Genomic DNA, 19,422 nt, shown 5'->3' on the forward strand with positions numbered 1-19,422 from the left:
TGACTGTGGCAAAGACCCTAAAGGTCAGTTTGCTGATGACAACCAGTGCATCATTACTTTACTCTAATGTCCTTTCTGTCTAACAGAACTACAATAGGGTTTTGAACGATATAATACATTACACAGACAGTCAGGTATTTGAACTCACACTTGTCTTGCTCTGTATAGTTCAAGGGAAGCAATGCCTTCTTTCTCTCTCTGCCCACATTCTCCCCTCACCTGTTGGCATTCAACTGTGAATGTATTTGTAACTTTTTATAGGTCCACTTACTTGGGTTCAGATCCTTTCTTGGTTTCCAAGGCACAGGGGGTGGTTGCATAAATCATTGGCTTGGTCTATGCCAGAGTAAAGTGCAGTCTCCAGAGCCGAATTTTGTGGCTCCCAAATCCTTCACACACCTATATTATTTTTTCAGCTGAAAAGTTGGCCAGAAACACCAAGAAAGCACCACAAAATGATGTTGGGTTTTTTTGTCCCCACTACATCCAGGCTCCAAAATCTCCCCTCCCTTTCAAAATCATATGTATTATGTTTGAGTCTGGCAAACAGAAATGATATGGCATCACTTCCAACTGTTCCAGGAGTCACACATTTGAGGAAAACTGGGCTCTTCCTTCTCCCCAATTGCCCACCTCAGCCCTGTGAATCCATCAAAGGTTCATAAATTGGTTTGCCCTGTTGAAAACTAGGAATGGTTCAGGTACTTAGGGTAGAATCCTATTCTTCCTCAGGTTGAGTTTTATTGCATTGTTTTCTTCAGACACATAACTGCTACCCAACATCAAGTGTTTGACTTTCTCCAGCCTTCCTTTTCCAGCTTCCAGTCCAATGATGCAAAGGAACTTCTGGCTTAATGGAAAATTAACAAGGTTCCCTGGGCTGGATTTCCATAAAAAGACTTGTAAAAAAGAGCTTCTTTGTCAGAGACTTTGTTAACTGGGGTATACTCTGTATTCAAATTATTTGTGTTTCATTTGGCACCTGCTTTCTATTTTATTCTGAGCTGCCTTGAGCCCCAGTTTTTGGTGAAAGGTGATATATAAATCAAATATATAATAAAAGGCATGTTTTCCAACAAGTCAGTACTTTCATTTTCAAAGCTGGTGCATGATGAAAAGAGGGAAGGGGCAAACAAAGCGCACTTGTTTCTGACACTTGCTCCCAGCTTCCTGAACCATGAAATGAAATGCTCTGAAATGTACTTCTGTCTTTCATCCTTGCCTTATATCAGTTGTTTGGAATATCAGTCATAGAGAACTTTAAAGAAATCTGTAACTGGGAAGTGTTACCATAAAAGTATAATGTTTAAATGAATGGGGAGCCCTCTTGTAAACAGCAGTGCTCTGTGTTTGTGTATTAAAGGTCCCATGCCAGAACAGATCTGCTTCTACATATTTCTCAAACTGGTGCAATGAGAACAGTTTTATTTTGGCTGCAAGTCAAACTTTCAAAATATCAAATACATTTAGGGGGGAAATGAGCTTCCCAGTTTCCTAAAATAAAAATAGGTCGGCTAGGGGAGCCTTGGGAAGTAGGGAGTTCCATAATGCCACCTGCTTACTCAGTAAAGAGGGCTATTTTCCAGAAATTAAGAAAACCATTGCAATAGATTAATGATTATCACTATTGTTTCTAGTAAAACAAACAAGCAAACAAATCCCCAAAACCCAGAAACATGACTTAAAGGCACCTAGAAGCACAGCAACAAAGTGAATTGATCATTGCACAAATAGTGAGCACAGAGTTGCTTTGGGACTCATGGGATCTTGCATATCTGCAGTATATCATCCAAAATCTTCAGTATAATACTCAAAAGAACCTCCATGGATATCTGAAATAATAAAAAACAGGAAATCCTATGTTTTGGCTATATTTCGGCTGGAATCATACTATAGAACAGCACTGGAGGACCTAGAGAGGCCCACAAACACTTCCAGAGTGGTTCTTTTTGGTCCTTCTTCTTGTCTTTTTGGGAGGGGGTAAAAGCTGAGTAAGTCAAATCGTAGATATCTAGCCCATGTTTATGAAGAATCATTCTATACACCAGTATATTTTCTGATGCACTGCAAATGTCTGTGTTCCTGACTTTTGTTCCAAGTCCTCAAGATGACCTCAATCAAGTCATTTTGAATGACTAATTGAACTGTTAAGAGTAATTGAACGTGCTAGCTAATATCATAAGCAACAAGTGATACTGATTTATCTGCAACTTATGTAAGTGTTTCCAACATGCACCAGGACTAATTGAGATAAGGATTGATTGCCAGAGGGTAGGATAAATATTGACTCTTTGCCAGTTTTTTGATATGGCATGGCAGGTGCCTCCATGCTCAAACTTGGATGTGGCTTGTAGAGTGCAGATAAATCACTGAGCACAAGGAAAGAGCAGAAGAAAATCAAGAAAACCCCAAAGATCAAGGAAGGATTCTAGCGAATCACCCAAATTGCATAATACTTGTCCATGAAAAGAATGCCTGTCTAGACTTAAGTTGGCCCATTTTCCCTCTTGGGGAAATATTTTCCAGGCCCAAATGTAGCTGTTGGAAAGGCCCTCCAGGTAAGAATGCACATGCAAATAGAGGACACATCACCAACAGGAAATCCCCCCATAATCTGAGTTGGTTTGAACAAAACAGATGGCATTTTCCGAGCAGTGTCTGAAAACGAAGACTAGAGGAATGGGGCTGGGTTTGAGGAGAGACTTGCTCCAGGCTGGTATTGCATAAGAAGGTAGAAATAATCTCTGCAATATACAATAAACTATTAACATTGCAATCCTATCCAGGTCTACTGAGTAATAAGACCAATAAAATATAATGGGATAGATGCCCAGGAAAATGTGCACCCAATTACTTCGACAGACTTCTTCAGATGTTTTCTGGAAATTTTGTGCTCCTTGGTAATTATATGTGGGACACATTTTGGGCCACGTGATATCTTCTCAAAATATTTGTGTTTGTCAGGATGATTCTTGCCCAAGATTGGGTGACTTGTGAAGCTGCCAGTGTGGTGAAGGGAATCTGTTCTTGATTTTAATTCCACACATCCCAGAGATGGCCTGAGTTGAAGAGAGCCTCCACTGTGTTGTTGAAGGCTTTCATGGCCAGAATCACAGGGTTGTTGTGTGTTTTCTGGGCTGTATGGCCATGTTCCAGAAGTATTCTTCTGGAACATGGAAACGTCAGGAGAGAATAGTTCTGGAACATGGCCATGCAGCCTAGAAAACACACAAGAACCTCCACTAGTGCTGAACCTCTCAAATAATCTGGAGAGCTTCCACTCAACTCAGAATAACTGTGTGAGGAATGACAATAAAATCAAAACTAGATTCCCTGCCCTTGTTGTGGTGGATCTGCCAGCTACCCTTGCTTCTGCTGGGTTTAAGTTTCTCCATAACTGCTAGACATCATCGTTATAGAGATGTGCATTGAAGGAAAGTATTCATCTCCATATCTGGTGGGAAAGTTCTGTTTTTGTCCCCCAATGGCTACAATTAAAACTGAACCTGTCATGTCATCACCATATCAACATTTTTTTGCATTTATATGATTGTTCTCACACACAGGCTGGATTTATACCACCATATAATCCAGTTTCTGAATCCAGATTATCAGATTTAAACTGGATTATATGAGTCTGCACTGCCATATAATCCAATTCAAATCAGATAATCTGGATTCGGAAATTGGATTATATGGCAGCGTAGATGGGGCCACAATCTGCCTATAGTGGTCTGTTTCCAGGCACTTCACTCCATGAATCTGAGAAAGCTTGAAAGTTTAATCCTTGAAAGTTTAAGATACCAACTTCATTTTCTCATGGTGCTACAAGTCTCCTTTGCATACTGATATTTCAAACTAACACAGCTATTCCTTTGAATTATGCTGCTAGTGTTGTTTCATGGAACTTGATATAAGTTATTTATAATAACATTTTAAAATGTTGCCTTATCTGTAACATCTGTCTTGGATATGAAACGATGAAAGGCAGGGGCTATACATGTTCAGACTAAGTGAAAATCTTTGCAGTTGCGGGGAAAATAATTGCCTTGCAACCAAGAGAGGATTCTGAACTTAATGCGACATATCCAGAAATAGAAGGAGTTTGTCTTGCTTTATAACTTCTTACATTCTGTGCAATGTGGCTTTGAAAAGATTTGCAATTCATTCAGAGGTGTGGAAACTGCTGTGTATGAACTCCTGATTTATGACATTTCTTTAAAGCAAAGGGCAAGTCTCTGGTGGATAATCAAATTGCTCACCTGACCTGGTAGAACAGAAATAGGTTTTGTGTAGCATTAGAAGTCTCCTAACTCCCTAAGAGTGGGACCTCTCTGACTTAGAACAGTTTGCAAAGGTGACAGCATGCCTTGTCTTCAGTAAAGGTTGGTGTTTTGATGATAGATATATTTCCATCAGGTGCCAGAGATCAGGGAAATAGATCTTCCTTGTATGTTGGGTATTAAGTTTCAGTTTTCTCATCTATGTGACAATATAGGAAGCAGTACTCTAGATCTGGTTGATAAATGACAAGAAAAGATCTTCCCCATGTTCGTGTCCTGCTTATAAAATTCCTGGCTGTCCAAATCACAATGCATCGTGGTGAATCCATCAGTGCCAATCGGGGGCATGGGAAACCCATCACCCTATGTCCCACATTGCCCGATTCATCAGAGCGTCAGCCACCCAGCTGCCCTTCGTTGACTTCTATTCAACATGGGAAGCCTCCTGTGTTGCTGTCACAGGAGCATGCACCCGTTCACATATACCAGTGGTTCTCAACCTGTCAGTCCCCAGATGTTTTGGCCTTCAACTCCCAGAAATCCTAATAGCTGGTAAACTGGCTGGGATTTCTGGGAGTTGTAGATCAAAACACCTGGGGACCCACAGGTTGAGAACTACTGACCTATACTTTTACAACGGAGCCCTGCTGGAAGTTGCTCTACGTTGTGAGATGGGAACCAGCGGGCTCCATCGTAAAAGTACAGGCGAGCCGGTGCATGCCTCCAAAAAGGACCTCATGTGATGAGGCCATTGGACTAAATTAATCTCTAGTCTGAGCCAGGAAGGTTCTTCCTATATTATCATCTAATGGATTTTAGAGGTTCTGTAAACTCAAGATAATTGTGGACTTTGTTCACACTCCATTTTGGTTCTTTAATGTCTAATGAGAACTTGCTAACCAAGATTCGTGCTTCTCTTGTCTTAAGAATGGACTGCAATGAACTTATGACTCATTCATGGCTGGCCCCTGATGTTTGACAGAGTGGCTATCTCAGCCATAAAAGAGCAACAAAAATGCAAACATATGTACTTAAAGGACTGGAGCATGCTTGTTTCCTTCTGCCTCAGAGAATATTACTAGGTTTAATGGATTTAAGTTACAAGATGGTAGGTTTCAATTGAACATTAGAAGGAATGTCTTGACAGTAAGAGTGGTTTGGCAATGGAACCAATTTTCAGAAAGAGACTAGACACTGGACAGCTACCTGTTGTGGACGCTTTAGTTGGAGATCTGGTTTTAAGCAATGGTTTTTGTGAAGTTTTTTGTTTGATCACATTTTTCACTAGTTGGATCTGATGGCCTATGAAGTTCCTTAGGAGGGTTGAATGAAAAGTAATGCCTCCACCTTCGTTACTTGGGTTTGGATAGGAATATTTTAATAAATCAGAAAACTGATCATGTGGGTCACATTATTGCTTTGCTTGGCTATCGGAAGATCTGTGCACAATGGGTACTGTGAGAGACTAGTTGACCCACACGTTCTCTCTGAGTGATACAATGATCGTCCTGAATCACTCTGTCAAACTTTTGCTTGTGAAACTCGTTGGTTGCTGTCACAGGACGCCCAACTCTGTTTTTCACGCAGGTCAGATGTTCTCACCTCAACATCTTTAAACTTACTTGCCCAACGATGCACAGTACTCACATCAACACAATCATCATAAACAGCTTGCATTCTCTGATGAATCTCCTTTGGGGTTACACCTTCTGCTGTTAAGAATTCAATGACTGCACGTTGCTTAAGTCGCATTGACCGGCTGTCTGCTCAGGGTTCCATACTTTGCATTTTAACAACACAACCATTCAATGCTAAGGCTTCCCGCCAAATGGAACTGTAGAAGAGAGTCTACTGAATAAGCCAGTACCTGCCGCATACCAGTGCTGCCATCTGTTGAGGAGTTACGAAGGTGGAGGCATTAATTTTCATTGAACCTTTGTACAAGTCTGTGATTCTTTAAGAAGTAGTTCACACAAAAATGCACAGGAATATTAATGTGGGCTTTTTACTGAAAATTTGCAAACAAATGCAGAAATGGAATAGCATAAAGTTACTTTTCAAGTGAAATAGATTTAATACTCATCACTTTGTGTGCCTCCATGAGCATGCTGGAATCCCACAGCAACCTACATTTATTTGTAGGATATGGCTTTAACTAAATAAACATTTTTCCATAGAACAATTCCCATACATATCATGTGCTGTGGCTTTCCAGTGCTCAGGCCATGTGCACCAGCTGGAATGATGAGTCAATTAGTGGGAAAGGGTGTATGTATGTGTGACTTTTCAGAAGGGTTTAGCAAAAGGAAGGAATTCATATTAACATCAAGTGATGGTCTTTGTGAAGCTTTTTGTTTGACCACATTTTTCACCGGTTTGCACACGTCTCAGAATAGTAATCCTTCCGACATTAGTTTGCTTGTTTCATTTCAACCACTTCATGAAATTGACTGTAAAGTGAAGTTTCTAAAAGGAAGAAAGTACTTCCCTCTCCACTTCACCTGAAAAGCTTGAAAGTCCTTGATCTGCTGTCTTTGATCAAATTAGGGCACAGCGTTCCTTTTGCTTTCATACCATAAGCCAACACTTCCCATTCATGTTCCCCTAAGAACAAAGATATAAGGCACTGTAGCCCAAAGCCTTCTGATTTTTCTCCCCCTCTCCTGTTAACCTGCATGAGTCATAAGGCATATCAGAAACTCTTAGAAATGACGCCTGATAGACTTGATCAGTTTTGCCAGTTTGCTTGTTCCCTTGTTAGAAGTCTGCTCCCTCCCCTTTTTTCTTTTTCCAAATGTCATCCATGAATAGTAACAAAGGATTAATTGTGGAAATGTTGGGGGTTTGGCAGAATGATGCACAAATGAAGTGCTCTTTTGAATGCGGCACTGGCTGCCTCACAAATCTAGCCACAAACACAAAGACTTCAGCATATGCCAGCAGATTAATTCATTCAACTGCCATTTTCTTGTTTCCTGTCATTTTAAGAGTGGCGGGGCAAAATAGTGTGTGCATGGATGGGAAGATATAACTGGAAATAACAGAACACTGGAATTTTAATTGCTTGACCGCAGTTTTTAATTTGCTCTGCACAAAGAAGCCATGGGTTATTAATTGGTACGTGATAATTAGAGACTTGTAGTAAGGTTTATGGAATCATCGATTTGAATTTTAAACTAGGGCTGGAAAATGTATGGTCCTCCAGATGTTGTTGGACTGCAACTTCCATCAGCTCTAGCAAATATTGCCAGCTTTGAGAGATCATAACAGATTGGAAGACCATATCTGGAAGGCTAGGCTTCCATAGCCCTGCTTTTTATTGCTTGGTCTAAATTCTATACTAAGTGTAGTCAATCAAATCTTCATGTCCATAGACTCCACACACATATGTATTTCCTAATATCTTTTACTTGTTAATTGTCGAGTCAATTTCAACTTATGGTGACCATATGAATGAGAGACCTTCAAGTCACCCTATCATCAATAGCCCAGATCAGATCTTGCAAACTCAGGGCCGTTGCTTCTTTGATTGAGCCTATCCATCTGTAAAGCAGCCTTCCTTTTTTTCCCCCATTGTTCTTCTACCTACCCAAGCATTATTTCTTTTCTAGTGAGTCATGTCTTCTCATGATATGTTCAAAGTATGACAGTCTCAGTTGAATGTTCTTGGCTTCTAGGGACAGTTCAGTCTTGATTTGCTCCATTATTTGTCTTTTTAGCAGTCCACTGTATCAATAAAACTGTGATGACTCATGGGCCATGTAGTCCCGTTCCTAGCGCTGTTGTGACAGATGAAGAGGAAAACTTAGGTTTTCCTCCGTTTCAGTCAGAATTGGAACTTTCTCAGCCAGAACCGGAACCCTTGCACCTGCAGGAGGTTTGCCTTCCAGAAGTTTGCCAAACAAGCCCTGAGCCAAAATCTCCCCCTTTTTCTCGCCGTGATTATTGTCAACAACAGAGAGGAGCTCAACAGGCTAATCGCAGAAGCCTGAGAATCGCGGCCAAACAAATGGTTGATTAGCCTGCTTCCCATGAGAAACTTTAAGGAGTCATGCATCTGGACCCAGAGAATGGCTTTCGCTTCTGGTTCCCCAGAGAATCTGCTCTTGGCGGGAAACCGAGTCCCTACTTAGGTGTTTTGCCCTCGTAGGAATCTTGCTGAGTCAATTCGTCAACTACGGGAGTAGGTTGTGTGTGGACTACGCTCCCGTTTCCAGCCTTGCTTGCTTCCCAGGACCTTGTTTTGCTTCACGGACCCAGCCTTGCCTTCCTTGACCTCGCCACGAATTTACCACGGATCCTGTTTTTGCTCCTTGTTCTTTGTTGCCTTGAATTAAGCCTTGTATCCAAGAATCAAGTTATTTCCTTGCCTTGCCTAAGTTTCATGGACTAAAGGACCTTGTCTTCTCCCCTCACTTTGCTTGGCAAAGTGAGTGTTTCGGTTATTGGATTACAACTTTGGACCTTAATATCTCATATTGGACATTGTTTCTCTGGACTAATTTTGACCTTTTCTGAAAGATCTACTTCTGAACTATTTCCTACACTTGCTTTTATTAACTTTATATATTTCCTCAATAAAGATATTAGATAGATTCTGGCCTCTGTGTATGGTTATTGGTGCTCTGCAGCCTGGGTCGTGACAAAAACTCTTCTTCAGTTGCCACATTTCAAATAAGTTGATTTTTTTCTGAAATTCTTTGGTATGTTTTGTTATCCAGTGTTATGTTTGCAATATGTTCCCTATTGCCTCTTCCTTTCCCAGCTTGGGCATCCAATGTGTTTTGCTCTGTAAATGGTAAAAGTCATTGCTGTGGAATTTTGAGCGTCTCTTTGTTTGCATAGAAGATGTCCTATGGTTACCACTATTCCTGGTGTCCTCTTTTGAGGGGATGGGAATGTATACTGAGCATTTCTAATCTGAGGGGCATTACTTTGTTTTCCATATTTGGTAATAGATTTTAGTTAGAACTAGAGTAACTTCTGTCCCTGTAGCTTAAAGGAGCTCCATAGATATACTATATTCTCCATCTGTCCTTTCCAATGATGTAGTTCGATTTCTATATTGGCCAACAGTTCATATCCATGTATACAGTCACCTTTTGGGTTGCTTGAAGAATGTGTTTGTGATGAACAAACTCTAGGTAAAGGTAAAGATTTTCCTCTGACATTAAGTCAAATTGTGTCTGACTCTGGGGATTGGTGCTCAACTCCATTTCTAAGCCAAAGAGCTAGCGTTGTCCGTAGACACCTCCAAGGTCATGTGGCCGGCATGACTGCATGGAGCACCATTACCTTCCCGCCAGAGCGGTACCTATTGATCTACTCACACTTGCATGTTTTCGAACTGCTAGGTTGGCAGAAACTAGGGCTAACAGCGGGAGCTCACCCCACTCCCTGGATTTGAACTGTCGACCTTTCAGTTAGCAAGTTCAGCAGCTCAGAGATTTAACCCGCTGTGCCACCGGGGGCTCCTGAACAAATTCTAGGCTTTGCAAAATTAAATCAGTCATTCTCCTGCTCCATGCCTTGGTCCTTGGCCATTTTTTCCTATAACCTTTGACTCTACCCTGTCTTTTACATTTTCATTCCTATGATGAACAAGAAATCCTTTTGTGTATCATTCTTCCAAACATTAGTGGGACACATTTGGCTATCAGTATCAAGACATCAGATAGAAGGTAACAGATTTCCTCTTGCCACCTTGATAAAGTGTGAAAACCAGATAGCATTTCTGGAATGGGAATGGAAAGCTAGCTAATACAAATCAGCAGTGTGTCTGTCAGAATATGCCTGTTTATCGATTTGAATGCAGTTTCAGCTTTCAGCATGGGAATGGAATGTTATGAATACTACTTTAAAAAAAAAACAGGTTTTCTAGCTTTGCCTTCGGACATCCATCTTCAAAAATAATTAAATCACACAACATGTATAATCAAAGCTTGTAGAGTCAATGCACCACTGAAGTACAAATTTGGAACATGGACCTCCCCCTCCTATCAGCATATTGTGAGCCCATTACAAAAACACAACATTAAGAGTTATGAATAAATCATTCTATGTGAATTCTACATTTTATGAATATCTCAATTCATGCCAGGGATTGCACTGGGCTTTTCTGTAGTGCTCAATCTTCATCCTTTCTCTGTTGCTGATTTGGTTTCACATACCATCTAGCCTAGGGAGAAATCTAATCCAGTTTATTTTATTTTATTTTATTTTATTTTATTTTATTTATCACATTTATATCCTGCCCTTCTCACCCGAAGGGACTCAAGGCGGCTTACAACAGTGGCAACCATTAGATGCCCATACAAATCAATATAAAACAGCACATAAAACAGTTAAAACTATTAAAATACATTGTAAATTAAAATATACGTTTCAAACACAAAATCAGATCCGTTCATCCTCATGCTTTGTCCATAGTTCGGTCCGTGTCATCTTCGCCTTTAATTGATTAAAAGGCTGGGCACACAGCCATGTTTTTAGGGCTTTTCTGAAGCATTCCCTAATGCGCATATAGCTTTTTGATTAATTCCAGTAAAGGTATTATGACACTGATATTTTCGTTTGTTATAAAAGAACTTAATAGAGTGTATCTCCAAACATTTTGAAATACACCCATTCATTTTGTGACTTTATTTTCTTGGTTTCTTCCATAACAAAAACAATTGCAATCCCAGACCGTTTGTCTTTCAATTTTAAGTGGAAATACTTTTGGTAACATGCTTACATCTAATCATTTAGATTGGGCAGATTCTGCATCCATAGATTCAGTTGTCCATGGGTTGAAACTATTTTTTAACTCCAAAAAACAAACTTTGGGGTTTTTAAAAATCATATATAAGCTGCTCCCCCCTGTGGCCAGAATCGAACATCCCCTCAGAAGAAGGTTAACTTGCCTCTGCGTGTGTCTCTCAGTCTCTGTTTGATGTGTTTATGGGCATTGAATGTTTGCCCTGTGTGTGTTATAATGTGATCCGCCCTGAGTCCCCTTCGGGGTGAGAAGGGCGGAATATAAATACTGTAAATAAATATAAAGGACATCATTTTACAGTGCTATTTATAATGAGACCTGGGTATTCATAGACTTTGTTTTCCAATTTGGGGGGGGGGGGGGGAAGAGATCCTGGAACCAAACTGCAGTAGATATCAAGGGCCCACTATACTATATACTAAGGAACACAATAGGCTTTTATAGTGAATCCTACCAGAAACACAGGCTTCCAATGTCCCTGGAAGCACGATGCACGATTATTATGGTATTTGTCTCTCTCATCAGGTATCCCTCTTTCTTCCCTTTGTGCAAAACACTCAGGAACTGGTAGTTATTGAAAGAACAAGTGTCATAGGGAAGCACAGAGCAATCTATCTCTCCAACTAGAATTTGAAGTTTAGCTGCACAAAGGTAATCTCTGTTTTACAAAAGAGACTGGGCCAGCATCACACTGTTCAGATGGCCCCATGCTGTGCTCTGATGTTACTTTTGATTGACTCCAACACATCTCACAAGAGCTGGATAAAAGGAACTTGAATTCATAGGGAAATAAATTTCCATAAATAACCTCAGGCATGAGCAGAGCTACTCTTAACTTCACTTCACCTCTGCCTGGAAATCAGGTTACAATGTGGGCTGGATCAGGGCTTTTGGATGCTCCTGCCCCAGGAACGTGTACTCTTCTTTCCCCAACCTAGTAATCCTTTCTTCACCTCAACAGTTCTTTGGCCTTGATTGTTTCCTTTTGTTCCAGGTGGACTTCCAAACTCTTAAAGTTGGTGACATTTTGATCTGCTCCCATTGCTCTTAGGAGATGCCACAGCATTTCCAGTAGTCTCCAATGAGGCCAAAAATAACCCTTTGCCAAGAGCATGGAACATAGTATTAAAGCCATAGGTGAATAAAGAAGGTTCATATTCAGAGGCAGTTGGAGTGCAATGGATAAAAATAGGTTTATGGGGAGACAGGTCATTTGGTTCTCAAAATAGAAAAGAAAATGAATGTATTTCTGAGGGAGGGGGGCTCTCTCACTTGGAGAGATGGGGGTCCATTAAATTCCAGCAGAAGTTCTAATAGGGGCCGGGCTGTGGCGCAGCTGGCTAGTAACCAGCTGCTATAAATCACTACTAACCGAGAGGTCATGAGTTCGAAGCCCGGGTCGGGTTAAGCCTCCGACCATAAAAAAAAAAAATAGCCCCGGCTTGCTGTTGACCTAGCAGCCCCGAAAGACATTTGCATCTGTCAAGTAGGGAAAATTAGGGACGCTTTATGCGGGAGGCTAATTTAACTAATCTACAACACCATAAAACTGCTCACGAGGAAAAGAAGAGGAAGAACAGCCACCAATGGACGGTGAAGCAACAGCTCCCCCTGTGGCCGGGAATCGTGAAGCTGGAAAGATGTTAAAAAAATGCCTCTGTGTCTGTCTAAAACTGAATGTTGTTTGTCTATTGGCATTGAATGTTTGCCATATATGTGTTCATTGTAATCCGCCCTGAGTCCCCTTCGGGGTGAGAAGGGCGGAATATAAATACTGTAAATAAATAAATAAATAAATAATATCTATTGCCAAAGCCAAATCAAGAATCCAAAGTGCTAAGAGCGGAGATCAGGCTTTAGCTGTTGTTGAGCATTATAGCCATCATTTATGAGTTTCACAACAGGAACCCAAGAGTCATATAATAATAGAATCATACAATTTGAAGAGTCCGCAAAAGCCATCCCCTGCCAGGTAGGAATACACAAACAAAGTACCATATATACTCGAGTATAGGCCAACCCGAATATAAGCTGAGGCACCTAATTTTACCACAAAAACTCAGAAAACTTTTTGACTCGAGTATAAGACGAGGGTGGGAAATGCAGCAGCTATGGGTCAAATTCAAAAATAAAAATAGATATGAATAAAATTGCATTATTGGAGGCATCCGTAGGTTAAATGTTTTTGAATATTTATATAAAACTGTAATTTAAGATAATAAGACTTTAAAAAGATAATAAGATAAGATAACAGAAGCCGGCCAGGACCCTCACTCGAGTATAAGCTGAGGGGAGCTTTTTCAGCCCTAAAAAAGGGCTGAAAACTAGGCTTATACTCAAGTATATACAGTACTTCCAACAGATGATCATCCAGTTTCTGTTTAAAAATCTCCAAAGAAGGAAACTCCACCAAGGACTCCCAAGGCAGCATATTCCACTGCCAAGCAGTTCCTGCCATTAGGAATTTCTTCCAAATGTTTAGGTAGAATCTCTTTTCTCTTAGTTTGTCATCCTTTCCTTGGTGTCCTAGAGATGCTGTTTCTATTAATTTAATAAACTAAAAATGCATTTTATTTAGTAAATATTTAGTTAATATATGCATTTTATTTAGTAAATGTTTAGTGTGATTCCAAGGTGCATCTGATACAGAAAAGAGATTTTCTTTGTCATAGTACTAAAACTATCTTTTTCTTTTTTCTTCTTTCTACAAAAACCATATGGAACTCCTAGACCCATGTTTCCTTAGTTGTGATCTTTTTGTGGTCTTATTAAGTATGATATAGGAAGATGCATGAATTGGTCTTCTGAGTATTTTGCTGTTAAAATCTACTGTCCTTCTGTTTTGATTGTACCATGTCTGAAGATGTTTTTTTAAGAATGATGTGTGCTGGCTTTTCAACTGTTTTTAAATCTATTACTCGCTGCCTTGGAAGCTTTTACCTGTAAGAAAGATAAGATGGATGGGTACATAAATGTCTCAAGCCCCTGAAAAAGTGTAATTTATTGACTATGTAGCTGCCAGCCATTTATTTCTTCCAGGGCCATCCTTGAATTTCTGTGTGCTTTTTGAGCTTTGAGTCTTACTCATCCTTGTTCATATTAATTTTGCTGCCAGGATTTTTATATTATGAATCCCTCTTATGTCTTCTATATGATTTGTATACACAGTGCATTTTCTTTGATACCTTTCCTTTGGCATCTCTCTCTCTTTTTAAAAAAAACAAGAGACAGAATCCTGCTTCTGGTATTCATGCATTAACTTTTATCGAGGAAAACATCTACGCCTCTTGGGTGACATTGGTATTTTTCTTTTTGTGTATAAGTGCTACAGTTTTAGGATTTTGGGATACAAAAAGGAGGGGGGAAATAGGACTTGTGGGGTTCAGTTTATAGACTAGAAAGCATTAATTTTCTTCCAGATTCTCTCTGTCCTAGGCCAACTTCCTCTTACCTTATCAACAAACCTTGTCGATAAAAGGCTATTTAAAGTCTGGGGTGGTATCACTTAGACACAAGTTCTTGTTTTCAGCCTGGACAAGATTTGCATGGCATGATTTTCCATGGAACATAATCTCTAGTAAAGCAGGAGCCAATTGCACTACAGAATTAACATGATTATTCCACTTGAACTGCCACAATTCCACCCTGAGATCCTGGGATTGGCAATATAGGACATTTTCAAAGCCAGAATCCTCTCAAGTCTCACCAGTACAAACCCTAGGACTTCATAGGTTGGAATCATGGTAGTTCAAATTGCATAGTGTACTATAATTCTGTAGTGTGAGTGAGCCCCAGGATGCTTTGCTCCGGTGTTTGCTCCTTATGAGATGTACTGTACATACAGCTGAGGATCGCATGCTTCATTGGAAGATGGCCACTTTGGTAACAATTATGCTCAGGTCTACACACTTTACCTTGGATGCATCCCTTGACCTTTTCTCTACCCGTTGCTGGAATGGAGCCTTCAAGAGTGCATCTGCACTGTAGAATCAGTACAGTTTTACACCATTTCAAACTTTCATGGCTCAGTGCTATGGAATCATGGGAGTTGTAGTTTTAGAAGGTCTTTAGCTTTCTCTGCAAAAGGGGCTGGTGCCTCACCAAACTACAATTAATTCTGCAGTGTAGATGAAGCCCAAGACTCTTCCTGGAGTAACATCAGACTTCTAGGGCACCTCTACATTATAGAATTAATGCAGCTTGACATTGCTTTAACTGCCATGGCTCAATGCTATGGAATCCTGGGACTTGTCATTTGGTGAGGCACCAGCACCCTTTTGCAGAGGAGGCTAAAGACCTTGTTAACACTATCACTCCCATGATTCCAAAGTATCAAGCCATGGCACTTAAAGGGATTTCTAACTGAATTGATTCTACAGTAGATCACCTCTAGACTCAAGCACAAAAACTAAGGTTTTGATGAAAGAAAAAGTTTTGTATGTTATCTAAAATCTGCAGCTCCTAATTCGTAGAGACATCTTGGCATGGCAAAATGGAACAACTTTTACTGCTGTTCACAATATTCTGGCATTGTGTTCACATGTGAATATCCTAGCTTTGTTGTTTAGATTTTGATGTAAGTCCACCAGTCTAATTTTGGTACCTCCCCAACATTATTTTCTCTACCTTTCTTATCTTTTACATTTCTAAGATGATAGCTCAAGTCATTTCATTCATTTGATTGATTGATTGATTTACAACATTTATATCCCACCCTTCTCACCCGAAGAGACTCAGGGTGGCGTATGAGATCAGAAACTTTTCTCATTTGTGTCTGTATGGCTATGGTTCTTGAAATTGAGAAGTCCTGTTAAGACTTTCTGTATATATTTCAGATTTCAATATTAATGTCCAAAATACATAGTATGATTTTACATAGGATTTGTGCTACATTAGAACAGAAAAGACAAATATCACTTAAGTAAAAGTTTGACTTGTAGGAAGAGGAAATGCTCTCCTACTAAAACTGCTACTAAGCTAGCTAACAATCTAAAAACAATAGCTGAGTGTTCACGTATATATAAACACACACTGTACATTGCTTTGATCTTTATTCAAAAAGCAGTGCAGAAAGATAAATAAAGTAATTCATTACAGGTTTATAAACTGGTGTAGCCAGAATAAACAATGGTTCTAAGAGCAGTGGTTTTCTTTCCCTCTCTGTCTAAGTATTAACTTTCCACCCCAAAGAATAATGCTTATTCAATTGTGTTGTCTTTGGAATCCATACAAGCAACCCCATGAAGTGGATTGTTCTTGCTATCATCATAACACATGCGTGAATACTAACAATTAGCTATAGTGATATGTACATGTAGTTTGGTGAGATACCAGCTCTCTTTGGCAGACAAAACTAAAGACTTTTTAAAACTTCTGTTATAGCTTCCCTCCAACACAAACCATATTCCCAAATGGTAAATGGCCAATTCTCTCTTTTATCTTCCTTCTCCTCCCCTCCTTCATAACATTTAAAAGGGTCGATATTGGTTGGTTATACATGCTAGACAATCCTTCTTGCTCTTCTGTCTACCCCAGGTGGTAATATGGAAATAGTGCTACATGAAGTGCTACATGATCTAAATATTCATTCTCTTTTCTTGTCTTTCCCCCCACAGTGAAATACATGAGAGAAGCCACCCCTTATGTGAAGAAAGGCTCTCCTGTTTCTGAAATTGGATGGGAAACACCACCACCGGAGTCACCACGCTTAGGAAATGCATCCACCGATCCTCTGTCCCAGCTCTCTCTTTCTATAAACAGAGACAAGAAGACAATCCCACTCAAAATGTGCTATGTTACGCGGAACATGGCTGTGTCAGATCCTGAAAACCGGTAAGAGGGAATGTAGGAATTATTGCGCCAAATTGCTATGTGTGTGTGTGTGTGTAAAGAAATCCTTGCAAAGTTGCTTGCTTTCTCTGCAAAAAGGGAGCTGAGCTCTTTTTGCAGAGGCAAGGCCACGCCTAAAACAATGTATCTGTTTGATGGCAGGTGGCTGGGATTGTCAGTTGGAATTTGGGCTTCAAGAGAGAGCACAGAAAAAGACATGCTCTCTCTAGCTATGGTCAAGTAGCATTTTTGAATATGCTATGCTGTATATATTGAATGCTGATTGATTGGTTATTGATCTTATGCAACTACATGGACATTGTAAGATTGCAGAACTGTTTTATATTTCAACTCAACAAGCAAGAGTAAAGTTTCCTTTGTTCTTTTCAATTCCTCTGCCTGGTGTGAGTTTCTTCGCACATGGTGTTAACTGGACGCTACTGATTCCGCTATACTCTCACCTGGTAACAGGAATGAGAAGTGGTAACAGGAATGAGAAGTAGGAAGCTCTTGTTCTCTGTTTAATGCTTTTTCATACACACATTTTGAAAATGTGCCCAATCTGTAGTAGAAGTGACCCCAGTGGAGAAATGGGCAACCAAAATGATCGGGTAAATGAAACTATAGTAAAGCAGAACCTGACAGTATTTGAGTCTTTCTTGCTTAAGAAAAAATGGCAGGCAAGAGTTGAGGTCTGTAGATGCAAACATGACGTAAATAGGCGACTCTAGATGGGGACAATGAAGCTTTGCCCTCTTAACTGCCTGGGAGGACTGCACTACCGAACTGATGTTATATACTTTCTGTAGCCTAGCTGCTACATTTAGCATTAGATTCAAATTCCAAATTGTCTTCAAGGGCAACCCCACTCAGAGGGCATCTACAGTGTAGAATTAATGCAGTTTGAGGCGACTTTAATTGTCATGGTTCAATACTATGGAATGTGGAGTTTAGTGAGTCATCATGTCAGAGAAGGCTGAAGACCTTGGAAAACTACAACCACTGTATTCCATAGCATTAAGCCATGACAATTAAGAGGTATCAAACTATATTAATTCTACAGTGTAGAGTGTAGAGGTGCCTTTGGAGTGCAGCCCCTCCATAAACCTAATTGCAAAGTTGCAATTGCATGGATTACTGTGGCTAAGTTATCCCAGGAATCTTCAGCCATCATATCCAGTAACCATGCTAGCTGCTAGCATCTAGGAGCTGTAGTCCTGAGTTTGTGGGAATACCTTGCTTTCAAACTTCATTTCCTTCCTAGGCAGCTATACACAAGAAGACTGCCAAGTTAAAGTATTTTTTCCCTGCTAACTTGAATTGGAGATATCCTCTTTGCCCCTCCCTCCAAAGTTCTCACACAAGACTTTCTACTTATGGTACCTTCTCTCTTCAACACAATTGAAACCTAGCTACACTTCTGATGTTTCAACAAATCATTAGCTAAGAAAGCAATCCTTGAATCCATGGTGTAGTGGTCTGAGTTATGAACTTATGACTCTGAAGGGTTTGAATCTCTGCTTGGCCATAATAACCCACTGAATGAGCTTGGACAAGTCACTCTTAACTCAGAAAACCTCATGATAGGCTGGCTGTATGGTCATAGTAAGTCTGAAATGACTGGAAGGCACGCAACAACAAAGGAGATAGAGGAGAGATGGCCACTGTTGCTCCAGAGACAGAACATATAGGGAAATTGCTATTTGATAAACCTTCGGAAAAACTTCTTAATGTGGATTCCACAATGAAGCACACTACTTTAGAAGGCAGGATGTGGTGCTTGTGTTCCAAGGAAAAAAAGAAACTTCCTAACTTTTCTAAGCTATAAATGTTTTACATCCCCATTTGAGATGCCAGCTGGTCCTTTGCCTAGAGATTTCTGACTTTTAGGAATAGCAAAAGAAATGGACTGGTGGAAATGAATGATGCATGAAACTTCCAGTGGCTCTTTGCATTTGCTTCCTAATGCTAAAAATAGGGAGAGCTTATTGACCATTATTTATAACATGTGTAGTACCAGCTGTAGCACAGCACACAACTGCTCAGCACAATAGTCCATCTTTCATGCTTCCTAATCAAAGAAGAAAAGGAACTAGAGAAGTTAGAACAGTGGGGGATGGTAATTAGAGAACGCCTTTTCTCCTGTCCTTACTCCCTTTCACATCAAATTACATTTGTTCATATACCGTATGTGGAAAGAAATTGGCTTGAGACTTGGTAGGCTTTGAACACTTGATCACATGAGGGTCTCAAAAGTTGAAGAATTTGCCATTTGGGAAAGGGTGAGGAAGGTAGAAACAGCTGTTCTCAGGGATCACTATCAGAACAGCTGCACCTCGCAAAACTTTATGGTACATTGTTGACTCTGCTGCCATTTTTTAAAAAACTGATGATTAATGACTAGCTAAAGGCAGGCAAGAGAGGAACAAAGAACAGAATGTTTCCGTCATCTCCCCAGCTTCAATCCATTTTACATCTCTCACGTATTTCCAAACTTGGGAATTTGCTTCTTGCACTTTAAATCCCAACATTCCCCCTTCCGTTTCCTGA

At 40.1% G+C, this 19,422-nt stretch overlaps 1 protein-coding gene across 1 annotated transcript in view; it reads left to right on the forward strand.

Annotated features, from left to right (window-relative positions):
- sntb1 (syntrophin beta 1) overlaps positions 1 to 19,422 on the forward strand; it is a 135,125-nt gene that overhangs the window by 70,896 nt on the left and 44,807 nt on the right. Inside the window, exon 2 of the mRNA XM_062980060.1 lies at positions 16,659 to 16,875. Coding sequence (XP_062836130.1) covers positions 16,659 to 16,875 — 217 coding nt within the window. The remainder of the gene's footprint in view (positions 1 to 16,658; positions 16,876 to 19,422) is intronic.

Source organism: Anolis carolinensis, chromosome 4 (genome assembly GCF_035594765.1).
Source record: "Anolis carolinensis isolate JA03-04 chromosome 4, rAnoCar3.1.pri, whole genome shotgun sequence".
NCBI classification, from domain to species: domain Eukaryota; kingdom Metazoa; phylum Chordata; class Lepidosauria; order Squamata; family Dactyloidae; genus Anolis; species Anolis carolinensis.